This window comes from Martes martes, assembly GCF_963455335.1.
Source record: "Martes martes genome assembly, chromosome: 4".
Taxonomy (NCBI): Eukaryota; Metazoa; Chordata; class Mammalia; order Carnivora; family Mustelidae; genus Martes; species Martes martes.
In genome coordinates this window covers 11,267,473-11,294,416 of record NC_137891.1, presented here as the reverse complement: position 1 = coordinate 11,294,416, position 26,944 = coordinate 11,267,473, and the positions used below count along the sequence as shown (strand labels likewise).

Genomic DNA, 26,944 nt, shown 5'->3' with positions numbered 1-26,944 from the left:
TCTTCCATGCTGTAGCTTCAGGCGGCTTTCTACCTCCGCTCCTCTGGCTAGAACTTCGCAGTGCAACCAGGAACCATCCTAGCACAGCCTTGGGGGCCAGAACCACTCGTGTGGGCTCCGGACTTGGTCATACCAGCCCATGGCACCTCCTACATGACAGTGAACACCCCTGAGCCCCATTTTTGGGCTCTGTAAAGCGGAGAGGTGCATGAATGTTTCCTGCTGTCTTGAGGGCGAGAGGAGATCATGTAGGCCCAGTGCCTGGCCCTGGGTCTCCTCCCCACATGGCAGTGCTGGGAGCAGCAGCTACAGGAAAAGAAGGAAACGCCCAGCAGCCCGAGGGCGGGGCATCGTCCTCCCTCTTCATGTGGAGTGGGTGCATGGAGGTGGGAGTGGGAACGGGGGGGCCCCCAAATGTTGAGCTCTCTGTTTTGTAAGCTGAGGGAAGCGGTGGACATTTATATATCCAGAGTGAGCTTGGACACAGGAGCTGGACTGACCTCTGTTATCTACCCCCACTCCCCCCAAAGCCCAGCCAAGTGGAGTCTTGACTCTCTCCAGTGGAATATAGTGGACGACTCACAAAATGGCTTGATTTCAGATGTTTGGGATCAACTGAGAATATGTTTATTTAAAAGCAATTTAAATATTAAAAAAAGTAGAAATCAACACATACAGTACTGAAAAATGGTCACATTAAATACATGTGAAACGACAAGTGTACTGCTGTCTGGTGGTAACATCCAGATGAGAGTTTGGAATCTGCCTTGTGGCACTACGGGATTCCTACACGACATGTAGAGGTTCTAGGCAATAAAAAAATAAATAGCAATTGCTGTTCAACAGTAAAATAAGACAAAGACTATTTGCAGACTGTAACTTTCCCTTCTGGGGGAAAAAAAGAACTAATTAACTATTTTTTTTCATAAGGTTCCATACCTTCAAAATACTATATCATGTACAAAATTGCAGATTTGCAGTGGCTCACTCAGTTTAAGAACAGTATCAGATTCACACTCGACCAAGATCCCCAAAGGTATTCCTACCTGGCTTTCCTATGTCCCACAGTAAGCTGGATTAGAGGGAACTCAAATTCCTCATGGAAAACAAAAACAAAACCAGAGGTGGGGGAGAAGGTATTAAAAAATGCTTTTGTGTAAGTGGTTTCAAAAGAAGAAAAAGAACAGACAATGACTCCATGTAATTTTAGACATCGAGATTTTGAGTTTTTTAGAAAACCAGTTTATTTTGAGATCAGCTGAAAATACTGTAGGCCACAGAAACAAATAGTTCTTTAATGCAACTAAAAATGTGTACTTGAATGAACCAGGACTCTAGGTCACTTCGGATGGCGACTTCCTGTCCTGACACCAGTGCGGCCAGTAAGCGGGGCTGCAGTCGCCCAGCCGCCTGCCACCGCCAGGCTCTGGACTCTCGCCTTCTGTGTGGGGCTCACGGGGTACCCCCCTGCCCAGCCACCCCACCCCGGGCGGCAACTGCTTAAACTCACTTTCCAGGAACAGCTGAGAAGTTGTGTTGCAGGTCTGTCATGCAAGGTTTACTTATTAGGTGGTTATTCCAAGTTTTCGTAGTACTCACTTAAGCAGAACTAAATGGATATTCACTGAGCACGGAGACTCTATTAAGGAGGGCTTTCCCTAGGGGTTCGGTGGGATGTTGTGCTTCTGTGAAATGAACCTTCCTCTCTCACTGCCGAGGTCATGGGCTTAGTAGGATTAGCCTTCTGTGTGGCGGCCCACAGAGCCGTGTAAGCAAACGTGATGCCAGAAGGCCCCGGGGGCCTTGGAATCAAGAGGGCAGCCCTGCTGAGCAGGGAGGGCAGCTACCGCATTCCTGGCGAAGTCCGGACTGACCGGGCTGGCGTTCTAGCGGGCGGATAGACAGACGGATGGGGCCCGGACGGGCGGACACGGAGGGAGACCCGCTCGCAGCGCCTGGCTGAGAACTGGCCCGACCGTAACGTGTCCACGGCACCGAGTGTGAGACCGGCAGGCTCGCCGACGACGGGGCAGAATCGGAGCGCGGGGCAAGGAGAGGCGGCTTCAGCACCTGGATTCTGCGGCAGGGGAACGGCGTGAAGGGCCGTTCCGTCATCTTCGTGAACCATCTTGTCACGCGTTTGAACTGATCAAGGAAAAAACTAAGAAAATAATTTAAATTGACGTGTTCGGGGCTTTAACACAGGCGAGGGACGCCAATCAGAAGAGGGGATGGAACTTCACGTTCCGAGAAAGCCGAATGACCGGTTAGACACAGATATTGTTGCAACCTTATAATTTCTGCTTTAATGGCAATCGAGTTAAAAAATGTACAGTTCCACTTGTCCATACTATTCCTTTATAAAAGGCAGATTTCGGGTAAGCTTCTAAATGCATGCATAATGTAGAGGCTAATGCTTCCTGGCGGTCCTCAGTTCCTGAAAGTTGAGCTTCTTCAGGTGTGTTCTAAGCTTTTGTCAAAATAGTCGTGAAGGATATGTTATTTTTGCATAATGAGGTAATATCTCAGGGGCGGGCACTCCTCACCAGAAGACCGTATACATCCACCTGGCCTAACCCGCACGAGACTGCGGGGACCGGAAAATGCCACCAAAGGTATCGGGTCGGCGAATATTTTGCTGAAGGAATAACACTTACATTGAACCGAGCACTTCTCTGTAATAAACACCAACGTCGGTTTTTGTAGCTGTAAACTGTGTACACAGATAAACTACAGGCTGGTCTGTCCTGGAGCTAGAAGTCTCGCCTGGAGAACAAAACCCACCTCTTTGCTAACGTCGCATTTGCAGTAACACAGCTGAGAACACTGTTGCGTTAGGAACACAGAGTGGATTCCCTGCCTTTCCACGGTTGCTGGAGACCACTCTTATTTGCAAAGCCAGCAGTTCCTAGATTCCTGGTTTTGTCTGTCTGCTGGGAAAGCAGCACAGAGGTGGGAATGCTAGATGGTCAGGATGGCAGACCAGTAAGGCGCGCCGGGTCCCAGGGCCCCCTAACACTGGCGAGGGCAGACGCCCCCTGGGTATTTACAGCACACACCACAGCCCTCCTGAGGTGGCCCTTGCGGGAGTCTCTCGTTCTGTAACAGCAGCTATATACACACGTGTGCACGGGGTGACGTGGAGGCAGCGGTCTCGCATGACGATGTGGACAATCTTAATTAAGGTTCTGCTTTTGCTAGTCAGACAGGATGTGAACAAAGGACACTGGAAAGACCCCCTTCCTTTCAGGCTGTCCTTCAATGTGCCCAATCTGTAGGGAGAAGAGAGAGTTGTCAGGCTGGAGGCAGCCGGCAGCTGCCCAGTGACAAGCCCCGTGGGTCACAGTCCCCGCGGACTCGGCCCACAGGCGTGGGGTGGAAGGCGCGGACCCTCCCCCACCCTCTGGGGGACCACACAATCGCAGGAGAACAACTAACAACAGAAGGTGCGGCCCACTCTGCGCACACGCGGCCGCCCCACGAGGGCGCCCTTCCTGGGACCCTCGTCTTATACCCAGGGTGTCCATGGCCCGCCCCCGAAACCAGGTGGAGAGCTCGCCCGTGGTCTCACACAGGCTGCAGACTCGAGTCTGTGCTCTTCACCCAGGGCACAACTGCCTCTCCGGCTGAGCGACCTCAGACAAGCCTTGTGGGCCTCTTGTCTAGAAGATGGGGCTAAAATACCCTTTCCTCTCGGGCCTGTGGTGAGATCACACAGTCACCCAGGCGGGAAGGGCTGCTCTGGACCGAGCTTGTTTTCTGGTTGCTGTGGGGGAAGGAGACGGAGAGGGCAACTCAACCGTCTGCTGCCCAAGCCTGTGCCACAGTCATCTGCGAGAACTTGCCAGTGATCTCAGTTAGACCAACACTCATTGCAGGAAAGAGAATCCCATCGCGAGCCTTCCACAGAAAGAGCAGGACGTGCACGCTGGCTTTACATGACAAACGCAGAGAGAGGAGGGTGGCTCTAAGAGTTGGGCCAGGCCAGCTCTCATCTCCATCCACAAAACACCCGCGGCGCCCACAGAGGCTGGAGCAGGAGCTGTGGGCTAGCCTGGGCTGCTTCCTCCATCTACCAGGTCTGTGACCTTGGGCCACCACTGGGCTACTGGGCACACTTCTCTTATCTTGAGGGTGGAACAGACTGCAAACCTGGCTTCCCCGGCTCAGGGCGCCTCACTCAGTTGGCATCCTGCATGTGAGCAGGTTTTGTGAATCAGAAGTCAGTGGTGGCATGGGCAGCATTGTTTTATGTCTGGCTTGGCAGATGTGCTGACGGCCCACAGAATTTCCGCTGAGGACGATGCTAGAGGCACCAGTGAGAACTTTCTACTTACTCCCTCTGGGTCCTCTGCTGTCATCACCGGTTTCTTAGCAAAGGATCTGATCACTACCTGCTTATGATAATATCAACGTATCCCCAAGTGAGTTCTTGGGACATCTTTGTGAGGCAGGGTTACTCCTGTCCCATTTCTGAGCAGGAAACAGGCTTACAGAAGGAATATGCCTTAGCCAAGGCCATAGAATGACTCAGGGACTTGTGCTGGGGTCTTCAGAGCCCATGTCCTTGTCATGACTCTAAGGTGGCTCTCGAACAGGCTCCATGCCAGGAGCAGGCCCAACCCTAACGGAAGAGGCAGGAAAGGCCACGGGGCCACCCCCAGCATGCCCCTACCCAAGAGAGAGAGAGAAAAAGGCCTCATCACTTCCTTTGGGGTATCCCTGCTTTAGCACCCTGCAAATTCTGGGCCAGTAATTCTGTTCTCCCAAGCATCCCTGGCTTCCACCAGCCAGAGGCTCAGGGCAGCCCCCTTGGGTTCTGACAACCGAAATTCCTCCCACACAGCCAAAGGTCCCTGGGGGGCAAAACTGCTTTTGGTCAGAGCCACTGCTTTGGTCCAAGCAGAATCCCTATGGCTGTGACCAAGAGTCTGGAGGCATTCTCCAGGCCCAAAGGTGCATGCACACCTGTACATGTGTGTACGTGTAAGTACACACAGGTGTGTTTCTGGGCCAGAGTGGGCTCTGTGGGCTCAGCTATGAACCACAGGTCCCCTTCTCAGCAGACAGAACGGGCGTCTCTCTGGGCTGGTGGCACACAGGCTGCCAAGGAAGCAGTGTCTCCACACCGATGCTGGAAAACACTCAGCCAGGAGAGAAGTAAGACCACCACCCATGATGCCTCTGGCGTGCCGGCTGTCCCAGGAGCCTCACTCTGGACACAGACTGAACAGCACAGACCCATGGGGCCACGCTTCTCATCACTGACAATCTGCAAATGGCCACTGCGTGAGGACAACGAGGCCTTTCCTTCCAGACACCCGGGCAGCAGGTTTTAATGTAAAAGGGATTGTTATAGATATTTTTCACTTACTCCTCTAGAATCAAGAGAGGAAGGTGTCACGCCCCACTTGACAAAGACAGAACCACAGGCTGGGTGAAGGAGCCCGAGGCCGACATGGAAGGGGGAGTGCACTCAGGCTCTGAGAGGATTCGGAATCTTGACTGCCTGCTCCCAGCTGTGTCACGTGCTTAGCCCTCCCGAGCTCTTGTCTCACATCTGAAATGGCCGGAAACGCCTGTGGCTCACAGGCTGTGTGAACACGAGGGTCAATCACACGCACACGTTAATTCTCCCGACCCCACTTCAGAGCCCCGCGGCTGTGGGTCTAGCACGACCGTGGTAAGGGGAGACAGCCGGCGAGAACGCTGGAGGGGCAGCGGGGCGCCCGGCCGGGTACGTACCCACCACTCCTGGTCCTCCTCCCCTGTGACGACAATCACTTCCCCCTCCATGAAGGTGAGCTCGTCGTCATTGTCCGCCTGGCAGTCGTAGATGGTCTTCACTCGTCTCACCTTGTTTTTCCCCTTCAAGACAGAAACGGGGCTTTAGTGGGAGAAAAGGACACACGGACCCTGGGCCTGTGATTTAACCTCACTGAGCCACAATTTCTCCTCTGTCAAGGGGGAGGCCTGTCCGCCAGGAGCCCAGGAGCTGTGTGCTCCCTCTCTCTTCCCGAGCACCAGGATGGGGCCTGGCGTTTGGGAGGGCATGCTGCCCATCATGTTCACAGGCAAACTGTGGGTGGGGATTGAGATCCAGCCTCACCAAAACCCCTGAGGCTCCCTGCCCTCCCCACCCCCAAGAGCAGCTTGCAGAGATGACAGCAGAGTCTAAAAATGGATTTGGGAAACATGATGTAAAGAGAAATGTGCAGCTTCTGCATACTGAATGCACAGCATAAACAAATTTCTCAGTCCCCTCGCGGAAGTACTAAGTCAGCACATGCTGGTTAAACAGGGCGGCGGCCCTGGGCGGGAGGATCCCAGGCAGTTCCCTGAAATGTTCTAATTTGTGATCAGTTTTCACTTGTGCTTTTATCTGTTGGGACTGCTGGTTCTTTGCAAATAGGAAGATGGAAATAGAGAAAACCTCTTCTAAAGGTTTTTGGAGCCTAGCTCATTCAGTAATTAGTATTAAAAAAAGCAAGCTGTGTCTCTCTGTGTTTTGGGTCAAGTGAGTTCTCTGTGCCCCGGTGTCTCCCTCAGTCCCCCTGCTCCTTTCTGCAGCCTGTCCCGGGCAGTGCTGGCTGGAGGGACCGCAGCCGGACAAGGCTTAGTGGTCTTAGCTCCAAGGCCCGCAGGGGCTCCTTGATCATGGGGAGGATTCGATGAGGGCATAAAACCACGGTCAAGTGCAGAGCCAGAGCCGGCATCTTGCACAAGGCCATCTGGGGCACCAGGACTCCACTCTCTCATGGCAATGCCATTTTTACAATGAGCCAGGGCAGAACTGTTGTGTGGCGTGGGGGGCCTTTTGGTTCTCACTGACCGTGCTGCTCAGCCTGGGACACCAGGGCCCCTGCTGGGGTACAGAAGAGGGCAGGACCAATGAGCACTGAATCCTCTGGGAGCACTTGTCCAAAAAAGGCTTTTTGGGGAAAAAAAGGATTTTTATGTTAAAATAAAACTGATATATTTTAGAGTAGAAAGCATTTCGTGAAAAGGAGGGAACATGGGACTTCAACCGAATTTTGCCTGTGTCAGTCTCTCTGGGCTTTGCCTCCGGTCCCTCCAGGAAGATGCAGTGAGAAGAACTGAGTGGACGAGTCTCAGAACCCTGAGAGGGAACATGCCCTCCTGTGATTCTGGGAAAGGAGAAGTATCACTGTCTCGGCTCTGGGGTCCTAGGACAAGGCTGACCACTGGCTCAGCATCTGCTCGGTGCCACTCCTCAGTCACCACACTGAACTGCCTGTAAGCTTAGTTGCCGCACGAGCTTCCTTCTGCACAAGAGCTCTGAGGCCCAGAGAAGTAAGTAATGGGCCCAGGTCCCACAGCGAGAGCAGGTCGTGAAGCCCGCCTGCTGGAGTCCAGCACCCGCGTCCCTCACCATGGGGCTCTGCTCTGCCGCACCGCGGAACCCCAGCTGGGGCACAGGCCCTTCGGCCAGGTTTCGGAGTGTGGCAGAGTCTGCCCAAGCCTCAGAACTGGCCTCTACCCACCGTGTTGATTTTCCTGGGCAGTGGTACAGGCGTCTCAGGCAGGGTGGGCGTGAGGTCATTGGCATCTTCGGACGCTTGCTTTTGGATGGCATCTCGGGACTGCACGTTTGGGGAGAGATCTGCCGGGTGTGACTTCTGGGTGGCGTCGGGGGGCTGCTGGGCCTTGGGGGACACCTCCCCAGTCTGGGACTTCGCCAGCAGGTCTCCCAGCTGCGGTTTGGGAGGCAGGTCCTTCATCTGCGGCTTGGGAGGTAAGTCTGCCAGCTGGGGCTTGGGGGGCAGGTCACCCAGCTGGGGCTTGGGGGGCAGTTCTCCTGGCTTCGGTGGCAAATCTCCAATCTGGGGTTTGGGAGCCAGTTCTGTGGGCTTCGGCGGCAGGTCTCCGGGTGGTGGCTTCTGCGGTAACTCTGCCAACTGCGATGACTTCTGGAAGATCTCGGCTGGGATGTTGGCTTTGTCCAGGGAGAGGTGATGGCTGGTTTCTGTTTTCCTTAGTGCCACTGTGGGAAGCAACCACAGAGAGGGAGGTCTCCAGAGGGGCCCCAAGGCAGGGAAGTGCTGCCCCCTCCTTTGGTCACTGGGAGGACGGGGCCCGGCGGCGGTGGGGGTGTGTGTGTTGTGCGTGCTCCAGGGCAAGACCTAAGTGCACAGGTGTGCAGTGCCCATTCTTAGAGGAAAAAAGCTGGAAGCCTGGAAGGCGTCCACATGACCATATGTGATTCATGCCTCAGTTACCTAAGAATGGGATGTCCAAACTAACCCAGAACTAAAAAAGAAAAAAAAAAAAAAAGACTGGAATACAAACAGGTTACAGAAAATTAGACATAGAGAGTTAGGTTTTCCACAAAACTACCACCTAAACATAGCCACTTACAGTAATGTCCCATACTTCCTTCTGGACTCTTCCACACATTTTCCGTAGACAGAACTGTGATCTGCTTTTATCTATATACTGCTTTAGCAAGAGTATTTGCCAGGTCAATAAAATTCCTCTAGTGACAGTAGATAATTTTTTAAAAGATTTTATTTATTCCTAAGACAGCACAAGCAGGGGTAAGGGCAGAGGGAGAAGGAGAAGCAGGCTCCCCACCGAGCAGGGAGCCCAATGTGGGGCTTGATCCCAGGACCCTGAGATCATGACCTGCATCAAAGGCAGATGCTTGACCAACTGAGCCACCCAGGTGGCCAGCAGTACATAATTTTTAATGTTGCATTCTGTCCCACTCTGTAGCTGTGTTAGAATTTATTATGAATTCCCCATGTCCCTAGGATTCCCATACTACATATGAGGTCAAAGGTCTCCCCTCTCACCACCTCCCCCACCCCTCTGAGGGAATCTCTGCTCCACTTTGGTGATACAGCCACACCTACCTAGGAAACCCTACACCGGATTACAACACAGACTTTGTAACTTTGTTTCTTGCCCACTTACTATGTTCCAGAGAATGTGCTAGGCAGGTCCTCCCTATTCCCTGTACGGCCACGGTGTCATTCTGCACCACTTGGGATTCTAGTTTGTGGAACCATTCCCACAGCTCTTGGCACAGCTCTATTGGTGGCACCTAGGACACTGAAGACATATCTCCAAGCCCAGCTCCACCATGTACTTGACTTGCTGTGTGATCTTGGGTAAATGACACAACCTCCCTGTGCCTCACCTTCCTTATTTCTAAAATAGGAGTTAATACAGGTAAAGAATTTGCCAACAGAACCTGGCAGGCTCTAAGTATCCTCTAAGGGTATTATCGCTACTATAAGGCAGGGTTCTTAACAGCCAGGATTTGTATTTTTATGTATCCTTGAAACGCTGGCTCCTGGTATAGAGGCCAAGCACATCGTATGCATTCAGCAAGGAAAGAGCTGACTGAGGCACACTGAGTAAGTCACACTAAGAATTGTATTCTAGAAGTGCAATACATTCAGAAAGATAATCTTACAGTTTACTATGAACAACGACAAAACAAAACAAAACAAAAAAGAAAGATGAACCCCAGGGCTGCCAACTGTCATAAGCTGCACCGTGGCTGCTTCTGCTCATGGCCTGCTCAGCCAAGTCCCAGCTCACGGGCTGGCCCTTGACCTTCAGCTGATATGGCTCAGCTCAAGGAGTTCAAGCAAGCCAGAGTCCTCTTTTGCAAGTCACACACTGGGTAAAGGCAAGTCTGAGGCAGCAGTAAGGGGGGCTGGGGAGCTTCCCGAGGCAGCGGGGCTGGCCAGCCTTGCTGTGCACCCCTCATGGGGGAACAGAAACTGTAAGCGCCAGGCGGATGCAACCCCAAGACATTCAAGTCTGGTTCAAGGAACTGGTTCTTTAGGAGGGATGGGAGCCACGCAACGTGATGCTTGTGGCCGAACGTGCGGCATGGGGCCGTTCATAGCGGACAAGCTGCGCTCTGTGTGGCTGTGGGATGACAGGGTCCACCTAACACTTCACGGCACCAGACAGCAGAATACCGTGCAGCCAGTAAAAGTTGTTTGTGATGGAAAATGTTTCTGATGTATTATGTGAAAAAAAACACCCCCCCTTAAATCGAAACCTAAAACATAAAAAGTACAATAAAAAAGATATAAGCTAATTGTGTATGTTGGGTGATACAAGATGACAGGTGGTTTGTATATTTCTTCTCTTTGATTGTCTGTTATTTTCAATAATCTTCTACAATGAATACATGTGCTTTTATAATAGGGAGAAACAAAATAAGAGAATTTCTCCTCTAGGGAAGCTTGCCCAGCCTTTGGGCTATTTCTTTTCCAATCTGGTTTTATGTTCCCCTCTCCAATTAAAAGTCCTTTCTGACCCTCCTACACTGTTGGTGGGAATGCCAGCTGGTGCAGCCACTCTGGAAAACAGTATGGAGGTTCCTCAAAAAGTTGAAAATAGAGCTACCCTACGACCCAGCAATGGCACTACTGGGTATTTACCCTAAAGATACAAATGTAGTGATCCGAAGGGGCACGTGCAGCCCCATGTTTATAGCAGCAATGTCCACAATAGTCAAACTATGGAAAGAATCTAGATGTCCATCAACAGATGAATGGATAAAGAAGATGTGAGATACACACACACACACACACACACACACACACACACACACACACACAGTGGAATACTATGCAGCCATCAAAAGAAATGAAATCTTGCCATTTGCAACAACGTGGTGAAACTAGAGAGTATTATGCTGAGCGAAATAAGTCAATCAGAGAAAGAATTATCATATGATCTCTCTGATATGAGGCATTTGAGAGGCAGAGTGGGGGGCTTGGAGGATAGGGAAGGAAAAAATGAAACAAGATGGGATCGGGAGGGAGATAAACCATAAGAGACTCTTAATCTTATAAAATAAACTGAAGGTTGCTGGAGGTGGGGGTGGGATAGGGTGGCTGGGTGATGGACACTGGGGAGGGTATGTGCTGTGGTGAGTGCTATGAAGTGTGTAAGCCTGATGATTCACAGACCTATACCCCTGTGGCAAATAATACATTATATGTTAACTAAAAAAAATTTTTTTAAAAGTCCTTTCTGAACTCCCTTTTTAACTCTGAAGGAATGACAGGTAAACTTTCCCCCAAACTGGATCACAGTGTCACTGCTGGAGTGAGACCCATTAGGAATAAGAAAGAAACGCTGGGGCAGGGACTATTTCCGGGGTGTCATGTGCAGGCCGGCAGGGGCATGTGGTCGTGAGGGTAGGGTGGTGGGAGGCTTGTGTCCTGTTCACTGGGAACACAGAAGCCAAGTCATTTTGAGGACAACAGAGAAGGTGTGAAGGAGACGAGGGGTAGGGCAAGGGCGAGTCAGAGGACCCAGCAGAGGGAGGGCACCAGGCAGCCTCAGAGGACTGCGTGAGCTCAGGAGTCAGGAAGCAGAGCGGAGCTGCTGTCCGGACTCTGGTTCTCCAGCCCAGAGCTGATCAAGAGAGCAGAACCGGCACAGGAGGCGTGTGGAAGAGGACAGAGAGTGTTAGGAGAGAGGCCTGCTTACGAACCAATGTGGGGCAGTGAAAAAATGGCAGCAGCCATGGGGGGGGGTGAGCAGCTGGGCTAGGAACTGCTGTGCTTTGGGAGCAACATGAAGGTGGCTGGACAGGAAGGTGGAAGCAATCGGGGTAACGTGCGATCAGTGGGGGGAGAGCACAGGGCGGACTCGGGCGCAGATTGCTGGCAGTGGGCACAGTGCCCCGAAAACACCTCCAACTTCTCTGCGATCAGGATAGCCCTTTGGGCAGAGGTTAGAAGAGGAAAATAATGACTTGCGATAAAGACTCAGTAAATCCGGGGAAAGCTTCCTCTGTGTTCCACGGAGAATGAACTGACAGCCACCTGGGACTCTCTCATTGTACTACACAGAAGCCTGGTCAGTGCACCTCCAAATATGCCACTTTCCCAAAGACCCAGGAGAGGGGTGGATCCCAGCTTCCCATCGTGAATCCCTAACTTTGACTTCAGGGGACAAAAGTCTTGCTGTAGGCACGGAAACCCATGGGGTGGCCACGAGTCCTTTGAGCCTCCATCTGCCCTGTGGCCTTGCAGCCCTAAGTGAGGATGGACAAGATGAACCAAAGGCGTCTGTGGGTGTTCTCAGCTCCCAAGCTGGAGCTGGCAACAAAGGAGGAGAAGCAGATAAGACAACGGACGTGCTGGTCTTACGGATGAAAAGCTCGATCTGGATTAAGGAAGATCTGGTCAAAGAACCGAGTGTCTTTGCTTGGCAGGGAAGCAGCATTTACAGACACTGCTTTCTTGTGCTTCTCAGAGCACGAGTATCTCTACTTTGCATGATGGATGCCATCCCAGCAAAGGATTTCTGTGCCGTGGAAAGTGAGGGGCTTTCTGAAACATGACCTCATTTCGTCCTCACAAAACCTCACGAAGCAGGTATTCTTGCTCGTGTTTACAGGTGAGGAATCAGGTTTCAGGAAGCTTCCGAGTCCCTGGCCCAGGCCACACGGTGAGTGAGTGGCAGAGCTGGTACTGGTTCCCAGGTCTCAGACTGTGCTTGCAAGAGGAGAAGGAATGGCATCCCCAGACCCAGGGATGATAGCATATCTTCTAGAAAAGGACTGTGATTTTTTGGGAAAAGTATAGTGTTTTGCTAAGCACAAAAAGTGAGTTTATAAATATCTTTCTTTGTTGAATAGATACTTATTGGGCACCTACCACATGCCAGATGCTGCTTTAGGCATCTGGGATTAAGCCATGAACTTAAGAGACAGAGACTACTGTCCCCTTGGAGGGCACCGTGACAGTCTAATTACATGAACACGAGAAAGAAATCTTACCTTTCTGAGGTAGTTTAGGAAGAACTCTTGGACCAAGGGCAGTCTTTGCAGAGCCGGTACTAATTAATAAACAAAAATAATTTAGTATCTCAAAATGTTATGATATCGCTCGTGATCTAATATTCAAGGAAATCACAGAGTTATGCTGAATTCTCTAAAAACCCTTTCAAAATTTCTTCAAGAAAAGATCACAGTCTGTTTTCCATAATTCAAAATTTGTCTGGCTGGGGAGGACCCAGGAAAGGGTGAACAGCCCAGCTCTAGGAATGACAAAGCCGCCACCTCCATTCCTCGGGTAATGTCTGAGTGTCCGGTGGAGCACGACCGCAGGGGACCACACAGAAGTCTGTTTCCACACAGGACACTATCTGCCACCCTAAGTCTTGCCACCCCCCCGCCCCAGGTGAGGAGCTTATAAATGGAGACCTCACTGCCAGAGTGTGGGTGTCCTCAGGGGCACCAGGGCAGACAGTGTGGGTCTCAGACCTCCAGACTCTTCCTGAGTTTTCCCTCCTCTTGGGGCACTTACAAAATAAGTAGGGAAAAACACCCAAGTCTCGGAACAGAAGTTCACCCCGTGGGGTCTGAATGATCCAATGCCCCTCCCCACGCCCCTGCCACCACCGATATGCCAGGGCTGCGGAGGGCACGTGCGAGCCGGCTCCCACGGTGCTCCTTCAGCAAGAGGCTGGAGCTATTCTCAGAGGACGCCAGGGCCCGCCAGCCCCAAGGACGAACAGCAGCCAAGCACCGGAGTCCTCTGTGCCAAGAGCCCCTCTGAATCTCCCATTTGTCCTCTTCTGCCCTAGGATGTCCCAAGGATTGGCTCTCTCCTCTTTGTCTCCTAACTGCATTTAAAGGAACAGGGAAAGCCAAACCAACCAAACAAAACAGTCAAAGAAGATGAAATGCACGTGCTGTCACCTCCTAACCGCTCTCTCCTCAGCTCTCGTGAAATCCTACTACCCCCAGACTATGGACATAATGTCCCTGCGAATCTGAAAACCCAAAGCTGAACCCCTTTGGCGCATGTTCTCAGGGAAGCACACCTGTCGATTACTGACGTGAGCACGACGGTGATTCCTGACCGAGGCCCTGGGTCAACACTGAACGCCCGTGGGCCTGGGCCGCTTCCTTTGCAAACGAACACGAGGCCGCCACTGTGTGCACATGTGCGTGCGTGCATGGGTGGCTTGATTCTCTTTAAAAAGCATTTTGAGGGCACTCTCCATGTACCAGACACTCTCCCCTCTGGAAGAAGACCACAGAACTGCAGTCTGAGTCCCCCCACCCTGAGCTGGATGGAAAAGGGACGGAGCGGGAACGTCGGGCCGGACGTGAGGGGAGGGGACGGTGGGACGTGGAGTCTGGAGGACCACTGGGTTGAGTCCAGCTCTGACATCTGCCACCACTTAACCTCTCAAGCTCTTGGGCCTTTCCCTCATCTATACAACGGAAGGAATAGTAATCGGTCTTTCTGACAACGTCGTAAAGACTAAGTAGGACAGTGGCATTAACATAAATGGAGACTTTGTTTTGCTCTTTGATAAACTCTAGAAAGCAACCCCCTACACCAGCTGACTCCTTCTCCCCGAGGTTTTGGGGCTGGAAGTGGCTCTTTGTGTCTTTATCTCAGATCAGGCCGCTGGAGAAAACTCTGCATTGGGATTGGACAGATGTTGCCCACAGAAGATCTTCCAAAGTACCCTGTTTCCATGAAAGCAGGGAAGGAAGGGAAGCTGCTTTCAGCCTAGCTTAAGCAAGTCTTACAAATGGGGCACTTGGAGAGTCCTATTTTTATGTCTGAAAATCTCTGGGCTGTCAGATTTCCCTGAGGACTGTTTTAACTCCCAAGTCTGTAAAAATGAGTCAAGAGTAACAAAACAAAGCTACTTAATTAAAAATTAAAAATACAGCCTCATTCTGGTAGACTCTGACATTAGGGAAGCGAGCCCTGTCCCCACCAGGAACCTGAAGGGAGCAGAGCCTGGCACTGGCTGATGTGCCCAGCCTGCTGATGTGCCCGGACACAGTGGCTTGTCCCGGCTGGCCCCGAGGGCCAGGTGCACAGACAGTATACGTTTCGTTTCTTCTCCCCATCAGCACCAGCTGGCAGGCCACACTTTGAATATATTGCCACTAACACCCATTTCTAGAATTTCGAACAGTGAGCTGTGAATCCAGCCGAGGGAGAAATGTGAGGGCGGCTTACCTTGATTGCTGAGACAGTCCCTCAAACTTGTTTGCGGTCTTACTTGATGATGATGGACCCACATCATTACCTACAGGGAAAAATCACACATCAAGCTGCATCTTCAGACAGGGAAGTGGAATAAGGGGACTTAGGACTAGGCAGACAGGCACCCTCTGGTTCCAAAAAGGAACTGGAAAGTTTCGAGCTACAACAGTATGCATTTGTAACTTTAAAACAAAACTAAGCACCCGTGTGGGCTCTGACAGTGTTTACTTATTTTTTTTTTAATTTTACTTTTTTTTGCTATTCAACGACTATGTCGAAAAGGTGAGTAGCCCGCCTCCAGGCAAGGCCTATAAGATCACAGGACTTTGGGGATGTCCCATTGGCTCAGGAACTTCTCCTTAGCTTGGGTGCAGGGAAAGAAGAATAAAACCTCAAATTCACCCAGAGGCCGCATGCTGGGAGACTAGCCCTGGAAGCCAGACTCAGAATAGACAACCACAAACTGTGTGTGCAGACGCTCTTCAGCAGGGTGGTGATAGCTGGCCGTCTGCAGGGCAAAACTCTTAGGCACTCTTGTCATCACTCAGTCAGACATTAGCATTTATTAAGCACCAACTAGGTGCAAGGCCTGGATGGAGAGCAGGAGGCACCAAAGAAAATCAAATGTCATGTTCTCGCCGAGCTTCTGATCTGGCCCAGGCAATGTGTGTGCACAAGCGAGACTGAGAGTACAGAATGAGGTCAACGGTGAACAGGGCTGGGTGCTATGGAAAGGAAACAGTGTCAAAACCCCACTGGTAAGAGGTGCAGGGAACGTCCTCTTTGCCTGAGAGAGCACCTGAACCACCAAACACTTTCTAATGGGGAGGGGGGCAGCCAAACCACACACGTGCTCTTCGTCCAGGAGAAGGCAGGAAGACTGTGAGGGTAACTCCTGTGCGACCCATGCCACGGTGGGAGAAGCACAGAGCCCCAAGCTGCCAGGCGCCCAGGAGGACTCCCTGGGCCCTGCAGGGTCTCTGGCGCTCAGCTCACATCCTTCCCCGCCCTTCCAAAGACTGCAGTGCAAAGTCCAGGTGTGCCCCTTCCTCCCCGGCCTAGACACCCACAGGATCCCCCGGGTGCCTTGGGGAAGGGGCTTGCTGACGGGAACCAGAAACAGGAGGGTAAGTGCAGAGGACAGGAGTGGCTGAAGCACCGAGCTCTGTACCCTACATGGCATGTCTGCCCCACAGCACCCACAGCTGCCCAAGTGCTTTTCCTCACAACAGGAAGGACTGGCGTCATTATCCTCATTTTAAAGATGAAAAAACAAGGTGAAGTGCACTGGCAGCTGCAGGTCACATGGCTACCGATCTACCGGGAAGCCCTGACCACGGGTCTACAGGCTTGTCGCTACCTGTCCTGTCGCCCCGATGGTGACGTCAACAGCAGCAACCACCGTTCACTGAGTGTTTACTTGGAGTGAGGTACGGGGTAAGTATGTCACTGGGATCAGGTCCACGAGGTACTGAATCCAAGTCTCCTCCCTGCTGTTTTTTGAAGAAACACACAAAGTGGTACAGCGAAGCCCAGGGTCAAGTAGCTGGTAGGGGCGAGAGCTGGGATACAGAGTGGAGGAGCTGGCCTGCAGGATCTACTGTACTAACCAGCCTTCCCCACCGCTCACGCCACTGAACCTCCCGGACAGGGAGAGGCTGGTGGAGGGCTGAGGCGGGGCTCCTAGACAGAGCTTTCTGTAACTCTAGGACACACCCGCAGGAAGAAACTAGCTAAACTGGTGTTATTCTGGCCGATGATTTTCTAATATAGCTTAATTTTAATAAGACCCTCCCCCAACCACCGGTACATTTCCATGAGCCATCACTGGTACTGAATGACTCCCCCCACAGCCTCTCAGGGATCCTCCCCGCTGTGAATGCCACTCACGGAGGTGTTTCTTTCCAGCATGGTGTTTAGTGTGAGTCTTGGGGACTGGCTCTCAGATCTCACACTTTGAAACTTCAATGAGCCATAACAATGAAGATGTCAAAGAAAATTCTATGTTAGGGTATACCACTGCACCTGTAAATTCCCTTTCCAGGTAGAAAACATTCCACACCAATGATTCTTAACCCTCTTACGTGCAGGACGGATTATGACACCACTTGGGGTGCAGACGGCCCCTCGCTCTGTTTCTGGCCACCCACTCTAGTGTCACACAGATGAGCCATCACCCCAGGGACTGTGGTTTGACCCTGCAGCCCAGATGTCTGGGTCCTCCTTTAACCCTGCTCTCTGGCCACTCGAGGTGACACTCTCTTTCTCTCCAAAGACACTGTGTTTCTCTGCCTCCATAACTTTGGCCCTCTGTCCGTTCTCTCTGCAACGGCAAACCCCTCCCACTCGTGGTGAACTCCTGGGCAACCTGCAAGGGGCCTCTCCAAAGCCAACTTCTAGCCAGACTTGACCACCCCCTCCTCCCTGCCAGCCTACCACTGCTCATCACAGAGCAGTGGTCAAGAGTGCAGATTCCAGAGCCAGACAAGAACTCCAACCCTGCCATCGCTCAGTGAGTACAAGTTTGGATTAAAATGCTTTTTCTACTAAGCCTCAGTCCCCTCATCTACAAAATGGGAACAAAACCGGATCTACTCCACCAGATGGGTATGAGCATCACAAAAGATAAACTATGGAGTGCAGACCACAGTGCTGGGCCACAAGGAGCATGACACAAATGGAAACTATTATTCATAGCTCTCCGATGGAATGCAACAAAATGATGATGATCTACTCACTGAGCGAGCATCTCAAAGGCAGGCACTGTGCCCTGGTCATCTTTATAACCTCACTTGCTAGCCCAGTCTCTCGCACACAGCAGCCACTGAGTTCCTGAGGAATGAAGTCAAAGATGACAGCACTGACGCATCTGCTTCTCTGCCCACAGATTCATTTCCCCCACACCTGGGGGAAGGCCTCTGTGGTTGGCAGACAGGAATGCCATCAAGCTCATGGCTAGGCAAAGCGCACGTGCCATGCCTGGGAAGAAAAGTGTGACTTGGGCATATATCTGAAAAAAGGATAGTATTCAAGGGAGGAGTAAAAACATGGAAGCAGTTCAATCCCCTTTTCTCTGTTCATGCAACTTGGGAAAGAATTCCTGTGTACAAAAGGTGAGTGTTAGCAGGATGCTGGGCCAGCAGGTGAGGAAGCCGTGGCCAAGATTCAGGGTCAAACACTGGGCCAAGAGTTTGTGGACAGACAGGAGGACACTGGCCCAGCAGCGAATGACACACAGGCTTCAGGACTGATCTGGAATAGTGGATCGATACATGAGCCTTGGAGTCTGAAGTGGGTTTACACACCAGCTCTGAAGTGAGCGGAACTGTGATTCTGAACAAGCATTTGACTGCTCTGTGCTTCAGTTTCCTCACTGACAAGCTGCAGACAGTGTCAGTCTCTATCGTACACGACAGCTGTGATGGCTGAATACGATGACGGATGAATGAGTGCCCAGGCCTGGTACAGAGGAAATACCCTGCAAATGGTAGTAGCCGTCACTACTTTCTAGATAAGCATGCACGGGCGGGGGCGGTGGGGGGTGGGGGGGAGCAGGGAGCAGATATGAAAATTTATTGGGAAATCCAAGAAAAGGGAAGAGTAAGACACTTCTGTCCAGAGGCTCTTTTACAAACCAATACTGTTCCATGAGTGAACGTGCGTGCCTTGGATCAGACATTTCAAATGCTGAGTCCTTCACCTAAAGTTCTCGCCTTGAAAGAGAAGTGAACCAATCTGTGGTATAGTTTTTCACCTATTATCTGCTCTACAATTAAAAAAAAAAAACAAAACCTTGTACAATTTTAAGTCCCAGTGACCAAAGATAAGGAAAGTGATTTCCAGAGGTCATGTAGCCTGGGATTGGTAGAACCCAGATCAGAACCTGGGCTTCCAGAATGTTCTTTTAGTGCATGTTATGGTGGCCTGTGGTGTGCTATTGCCAGTTCTCTGAAATATCTAAGAGTAACTGAGCTACTCCAAGATATTAATTATAAGACTCTCAAGTGTGAGAAGAGGGTTAATCTTAGGTTCACCACAAACTCGGTAATTAGACGTATTTTTTCCTTTGCTCTTGCCTATAAGAATCTCAGTGTCAAATCTGTGGTCTATTTCCAGCCACTGTATGCGATCTTACATTACACATTTTGTAAAGAGATCACACTCCTGGACTTTTACTTCTTTACCTTTATTCTCCCTTTGTCCTCATTTTTAAATTAATTTTACTTAAATTGTGTTAAAATATGTGTTGGCCTATTATAAAAGTAGGTTGTAAACAAATTATGTATTTCCAGAAGTGAGATTTAATGACATGCCACTTGAAAAATCAAAGTCCCCGTAGAACCCAAATCTGCTCGTAAGCCTATTTGTTTTCTCATCCAAAGCCTGCCTTAGCAGTCTCCTGAGACAGATGGCTGACTTCATCACAATAGGGGGACCGGAGTAATGCAAGGCTGGGGCTATTTTGGGTGCCGCGGACACGGTGCTGGCGGAGAGAAAGCCCAGAGTGGCCTTCCCCATGCGCCAGGGCTCCGTGCTGCAGAGGGATGAGGAGGCAGAGCTGGGCGGCTACCTTCTGCCTTCCTCGCTTCATGGGCGAAGAAACCACTGTGGACACGGGGAACGGTCAAGACTCACAGAGTGATCATGTGCAGAACACAGCAGAGCACGGAGAGGAGGAATGCAGGCTCTCCAGCCACACAGGCTGGGCACAGATCCTGGCTTCCCGAGTCCCACCTGTGGGAACTTGGGCAGGTGATCTAATCTTTCCATGTCTCAGTGTCCTGAACGTTGCGGTCCCAGCACTTCCTACTTTGTGGAACTGTGGTTAAGAATTAAGGACTGGCGCACCTGGCTGGCTCGGTCGGGGATGCATGTGGTTCTTGATCTTGGAGGTTGTGAGTTTGAGCCCATTGGTTGTAGAGATTACTTAAATAAAACTTAAAAAAAAAAAGGTAAGTACTATTAACTAGCCTAGCCCCATTTTATAGTTGGAGAAACTGAGGTACGGAACAATTAAAAATAATCACTGGAAGCCACTGGGCTACCCAGTGGTAAGGACGATCAGAATCTGGGTATGGCACAGGGTCCACACTGGAGCACTCTGCCCTGAGACAGAAAGAGCACATGCCCTTGAATAGAGTTCAGAATGCCCTGGGAAAGAGCTGCGCACAGAACCACCGTGGCAACCCTGTGCCAGAGGGGCCAGGCTGGGACTGTGGTGGTGGCTAGACTGGGAAGGCCTCTTGAACGGGTCCCTCGAGACCAGATCTTGAAGGATGACTAAGTATTAACACAAATGAGCAGAATATTCCAGGCTGAAGTACTTTATGAGCGAAGGCTCAGATCTTAGAGGAAAGCATGTGGTTTGGGAACCTGGTGTATTTATACGGTGGGAATGTTGGGGGGAGGTGAGGCCTTGGGACAGCAAAGAGGCTGTACTTATACCATCCCCTGGTGCCGGTATTCCTGGACCCAGATGGGTCCACAGAGGGAAGCCGTAGGCATCATCAATGTTGTCGAGGAAACCGATCCCCGTTTCATCAGCAGTCTGGATCCTGCTTCCGGTTTCTGGAAGACCACGTCAGCGGGACATAGGTAGGCACAGACCAGGCCTTGAAGTATATCTCACATACGTGCATACACATCACCTTAGAAAGAACGGCCCTGACAGTCTCAGAATTACTATTTAGAGTTGTTCGTGAGTGACCACCAAAGTCTGCGTGTGGAGCGCTGTCGCTACGCCACAGACAGATTCTGGTTTTCTTCCCTCCTGGCTGGTCACAGGCAGGAGACGCCCGCTGCGGAGAGCCGCCCGCTGCGGAGAGCCGCCAACAGATGGCTCAGGGCCCCGTCTTCGCAAGGCCAGTGGTGACTGTGTTTCTTACTGAAAAATGCTGCTTTCCCACAAAAACAAAACAAAAGCCCAGCAGCTACTAGGTCTGCTACTGAGTGATGAGTAAGAAATCTAAGAAAGTGATGATTTCCAAGCCAGAAAACAGAACTTCTGTAAAATTAATTGTAGACTGAGTGAGCCTGTAGGGCGACTTTACACAGAAAAACTGATGAACAGGACTGACGCTTAGTGGAATTGGGAAGAGAAGGCGAGTTTATGATTTGTGGTACGAAAATCTGCACGGGTCTGACCTTCAGCCGAATGTTATTGGGTTTGGGAAGTCCTCTTGGATGAAACCTGGGGACCCCTGAAGGGCGGGGATAGCAACTGTGGACAGGTCAAGGGCACACAGGACACGCCGGTGTGTGCGTGTTCGGGAGCCTGCACTGCTCTTCCCTGGCTTGTCTCACTGGGGATCTGACCTGTCACCACCCCTCCACACATGTCTCCTCCTCTGCACAGCCTTCCCCTGCGGCCTGACGCCATTTCTCAGCATTTCCGCAGCATTCTGTTAACATGTCAGCCCTAATGGTCAAGAACACTCACTCTCTGGCTCGCCCGTGTTCCTCACAAGGCCGTGGGCTTCCCGGGCAGATGGGTCGAGAAGCCCACATGGCAGGCACGCATGCATATGGAGGGAACGGCCAGCCACACAGACACGTTCACGCACTCACTGTGGTGCCACGGCCGGATGACGATGTGTGCCGACCTGCATTTGGGCAAGTATGGCTTTTTCCAAAAACCCAAAAGAATCGCAACACCTTCAGGCAGGCTTTTGAAGAGGCCCTCAAATACATTCAGCTGAATTACCTATCAGTTACAACCCGAAACCCAAGGAAAAAGAAGCCACAATGAAACTCAGGGGCAGGGGCGCATGGGTGGCTCAGTGGGTTGAGCCTCTGCCTTCGGCTCAGGTCATGATCCCCGGGTCCTGGGATTGAGCTCCACATTGCATCGGGCTCTCTGCTCAGCAGGGAGCCTGCTTCCTCCTCTCTCTCTGCCTGCCCCTCTGCCTACTTGTGATCTTTGTCTGTCAAATAAATAAATAAAATCTTTAAAAAAAAACAACAACAACAAACAGAAGGTGCCCCATGTGAACGAGCGCAGTCCTCTGGAAAGCTTCTCTTTCTCTCCATGCCTCTCAGGGACCTGGCGCCACTGGGCTCTGCGGAGACTCTTGGTTCTTGACTTGAACTGCTGTTGGGCTAGTAAGGAGTTCTGGGGAACTAAAAAGTTAGAAAGATGGAAACTACGTGCCTTCTGGGTGTAATTTTGTCTGTGGTCAGTTGTGCACATTTATTCACTGTCAAGTGATTACGGAGGACCTACCACATGCGGGCTCGACGCCAGGCCCTGCAGATGCGAGAGACGGATGGAATCCCTGCCCTTGTGGAGCTTACATTCTAGAGAGACCAAGAAGCAAACATAGAGTACTAATCCACAGTGTTAAGGTGCTCTGAAGGAAATGGGGGGGGAGGAAGCTCCTTTAAAGAGGGGGAGTCAGGAAACAAACGCTGAAGCTGAGAAGGACGGAAGGGAGCCAGCCTCTCAAAGCGCAGGACGCAGCTGCAGGGAGTGGAGCAGCCCAGGAGGGAGAACCTGGTGTGCCTGAGCAGTGAAGAGGCCGTGTGGCATGAGCAGAGGGCGAGTGCTGGACTGTCAGCTCCCCGCCCGCCCCGCCCCTGCAGGGCCCTCTAGGTCCTGGGCCAAGCGGCTGGCATTCACCTTGAAGCACACCAGGAAAGCTTTAAAGGCGAGAAGTGACTGTGTCTGATTTATATGTTGAGCAAACCTGCTGACTGATACTCTGGCTGTTGTGAGAATGGATGACTTTGCTTTTCTGAGCCTCCGTTTCCTCGTCTGTAAATGAGGCTGACGACAAGCCGCCGCACGGTTGCAACTGTGACTAGAAGAGGTTTACGAGCACTGTATCTGGTGTACAGGGAGTGCTCAGCACTGTAGTACTGCCCTGGTTTTTAAATGATCCTAGAGATCTTCCAAGATCTTTCTTGGCCTCGAGTACAATCACACCCGTGTGTATCCAAGCCCTCATCCGGCGTGTGTGCAGTCTGGCCCGTTTGCCGAATGTGCTAGGTGTCCACTGCCCGCTGTGCCCCACACGCTACTGGCCCTGACTTTAGGATGACTTACCCCAAGGAACTGCGCCTTTGTTTGGGGGCCCATGAGGTAGTGGGCTGGGAGGGTCGGATAGGGTTCTCTTGTGTCCGGGTGGTGGGGGAGGAGGCCTCTTCTTGGACAGGGTGGAGCTGCCACTAGAGGTCTGGGTGCTTAGAGGGAGTGTTGAAGGTGGGCCAGTTGGACCTAGAAAGGAATCGAATGGGGCAGGAAGGTTAATCCCAGTCTCACAGACAGAAGAGCCTGTATGCAGTTACTTCCACACACCAAATGTGTTTTGGTACAAAGACAAAGCGCAAAGCTGGATATGGCCAATTCCATCAACTCAGTAGCTCACAAATAGGGGTTTCAAAATTGCTGGTAAAATTAAAAAAAAATCACAAGAAAAGAAAGGGAAGTGTGTGCTTTTAAGGGAATGCCAATCTCATGGAAGGCTAATGGGGTTAAGATCCTCATTTAGGTACCACAGGAAAAATAAAACATACATTTGAAATGAATAGTTTAGTGGGACCATCACAACATCTACTGAGGAAGAGGGCGCACAACACTATCAGCAAAATCAATGGAGAAAGAACAGAGCATAGGCTGACCCTTCAGGGGGCCACAGGGTGGGACGTAAGAATGTTCACAAAAGAGGATTTTTCTCTCCATTACAACTTTTCCTTTTAGTCACTAATCTTTGCCTGAAATTTTTTTTTTTTTAATAACTTTTATCAAGAATGAAGAATGATCTAATGTAAAGAATTATCTGGGAAAAAGAGAAATTCAAAAACTTTTTTATCCTTCAATTCTGAGTTGTTCTAGGAATCATAAACCAGCTATTGGAAGCCTGAGTAAGTTACATAGAGCAGACCCTGATTTCTATAATTTAAAAAAAGACTCAGCTTTCTCCAGAGGTAAAGACGGGACAGCAGTAATGATTAATATTCCACACATACACGCACAAAACCACTACTGCAAAACCCGAGTTGTTTGACCTAATGTTTTACGGAAAAAAATGGAGTTTGTTTTTAAGAGCGGTTCTGGAATTAGTATTATGGTATTACTTTTGTTTATTCAAAGTGATGCTAGGTGGCTGGTGGGTACCAAGCACTGTATGCTGGGCACTGTGGCAAGCATCTCTTTATGGAGCATTCCCAGGTGCACAGTTTAACTGTATTTATGGACAACTGTTTCTGTAAGCAGTTAACATGAAAATAAAAAAACAATCCCAAAAAACCAACAAGAACCACAAAACAAAAACAAAACCCAAAAATCAAAAAAGGAAAGAAACCAAAAAAAGCTAAGAACACTGCCACACCAAATTTTTAACACAGGAGAGTAGAAACCTGGTGATCCAGAAAGGCTCCAAAAGAGCTTTTTACATCCTGTGTATTAAAAGAAAAGATTAATAGTAATAATCTGGCTTCCTTCCTTGGTAAAATAAACCTTTTATTCCCCTTACTGACTCCCAGTCAGCACCAGCACTGACTTACACCAGTGGTTCTCAGAGTTAGTCTTGCCTTGGAAGTCAGAACCAACAATCTCAGTAAGATCATCATCTGTTTCCAGATACGAAGGGCTGAGCTCTATAGGTTACCCCCTCTATCCTACTACTGTGATACCTGATGGAGCCTTACTGTTAGCTCCAAATTAGTGCCAGGTTAGGGTGCCAGTCCTGCAGTTTCAGAAGCCATTTCATAACAATAAAGTGACCACTACTACAGCCTTCTAATGATTTGCACTTTTCAAAATGTGTCTGTGGGTTGCCTGGGTGGCTCATTCAATTGAGCATCTGATTCTTGCTTTCCGCTCAGGTTGTGATCTCAGGATTGTGGGATTAAGCCCTGCACTGGGCTCTGCACTCAGTGCGGGATCTGCTGCAGATTATCCCCCCTCCCTTAACTCCTCCCCCTGCTCCCCACGCGCATGTGCTCTCTCTAAAGTAAGTGAATCTTAAAAAAAAAAATAATAATGTGTTCATTTGGGCTAGTTCCCTTGATTTCTCATTATTGCCCCCTTCTGCAGTCCGGGAAGCAGGAATTTGGAGTGTGTAAGGTTTCACTGCCATGGGGTGTGGAGTTGACAGTGCAGGTCTCTGGGACTGGCGCGGTGCTCGCCCATCTCACGCTGCTGTTCATGAAAGCCAGGACTGGGCTCTGTGTGCTGGGCACAGGAGGAAAGCAACACCGACAACAGCAGCCAACGCTCAGTATTAGGAAGTGTTAACTTTCCTCTTGCAAATACATGGAGAACAGAGACTAGGGATGATGAAATTCTCCAGCACCTTCATCTTTATCGCCACCTAGGGATCCTCTGATGCAGCGCATCTAAAAGTCACTGCATCCGGTCCAAATCCTGCCTGGAAACAAAAATTGCCAAAGATAAGGCACTAATGGGGCTGTGTCTCTGAGCAAAGCTGAATGTGTACCTGATCAGAAGCGATCTGACCACAGAGTCATCCTGTAACCAGGAACCAAGCAAAATCCAGCCACCTGAGCTAGCATTTTAGAAATGAAGGGATCAGTGTTCTTTGCAGGATTATATCCTTTGTTTTTCTTTCTTTATCTGTAATCAGATATTGATTGTTTCCTTGCTTACTGACTGTCTCCCCCACTAGACTGTAATTCTATCAGGGCCAGGGTTTTTTCTGGTCTAGTCTAGAGTAAGCTGCATTTAGGAATGTTAGTATTGGGTAAACGGACAGATGAACTGTTATTTCTATCTTTTTAAGGAAGACAAGAGTTTCACTTAGGGTGCCCAACCAAAGACTAGAAATAGGGGGAAATAGCAGGGATATGTTAAGTCTGAAAAGAAATATTCAGGGAATCTGGGTGGCTCAGTGGGTTAAAGCCTCTGCTTTCGGCTCAGGTCATGATCCCAGGGTCCTGGGATCGAGTCCCACATTGGGCTCTCTGCTCAACAGGGAGCCTGCTTCCTCCTCTCTCTCTGTCTGCCTCTCTGCCTACTTGTGATCTCTGTCTGTCAAATAAATAAATAAAATCTTAAAAAAAAAGAAATATTCAATATTGTAATTTCATACCCAGAAAATACACACACATCAGACCCACCCACTGTTTTGTAATCGCAGCTATAGAAAGGGAGCTATAAAATCTGGCTGGTAGGGCACGAGTTAAACAAAGGCTGAAAGACACTATATGAGGTCCCAGAAAGCAGACTTAAACTTCTTAAGATTTAAAGATCTCAGGGACACCTGGATGGCTCAGTCAGTGAAGAAGTCAGTGACCTCTGCCTTCGGTTCAGGTCATAATCCTGGGGTCCTGGGATCAAGCCTTTTGTCAGGCTCCCTGCTCAGTGGGGAACCTGCTTCTCCCTCTCCCTCTGCTGCTCCCCTGCTTGTGCTCTCTCTGTCAAATAAATAAAATCTTAACAAAACGAAACAAAACAAAAAAGATGTAAAGATCTTAGAAGACTTTTAAAATTAATAATTAGTCTCAACCACTAAAGGGGATGCTTTATGCAAAATAATCTAAGTCCTGACTTAGGAAGGAAGCAATTCTGACAGGCTAAAGAAAGCTAAAACAAAACAAAATAGAATAAACACAACATAAACACAAAAACGGTGGGAGGCAAGATTAACAGGGTGGGGAGGATTGGAGGTGACTCGGAGGGCCTGCCAGGGCCCGTGGAAATAAGAGAAAGTGTCCCACTCCTCATTTGCCACTAATACTATTATGTCAAATTATCTTCTTTCTTTAAAATACGGCTCTAAAAAGGTTCCAGAGCTTCTATAAATAACTCTGAGGGGAATGAAATTATTAGAAGGTCTTCTCAGGGGAGACAGTGAGCCTCTGCTCTTCCCCAGATGGTGCGCCTTGTTCGCAATCCCATGAGCCCTCCCGGTCACTCTGTTTGGATGTTCCAGCTCCAGAGATGTCCACTGGCCTCCTGG

At 50.3% G+C, this 26,944-nt stretch overlaps 1 protein-coding gene across 1 annotated transcript in view; it reads right to left on the bottom strand.

Annotated features, from left to right (window-relative positions):
* Nucleotides 1–608: 608 nt before the first annotated feature.
* ASAP1 (ArfGAP with SH3 domain, ankyrin repeat and PH domain 1) overlaps nt 609–26,944 on the bottom strand; it is a 348,258-nt gene continuing 321,922 nt past the window's right edge. The window contains exons 25-30 of the mRNA XM_080800600.1: nt 23,068–23,238; nt 14,997–15,066; nt 12,785–12,843; nt 7,506–8,005; nt 5,746–5,868; nt 609–3,272 (exon numbers count right to left, since the gene is read on the bottom strand). Coding sequence (XP_080656726.1) covers nt 3,198–3,272; nt 5,746–5,868; nt 7,506–8,005; nt 12,785–12,843; nt 14,997–15,066; nt 23,068–23,238 — 998 coding nt within the window. The 3' untranslated portion in view covers nt 609–3,197. The remainder of the gene's footprint in view (nt 3,273–5,745; nt 5,869–7,505; nt 8,006–12,784; nt 12,844–14,996; nt 15,067–23,067; nt 23,239–26,944) is intronic.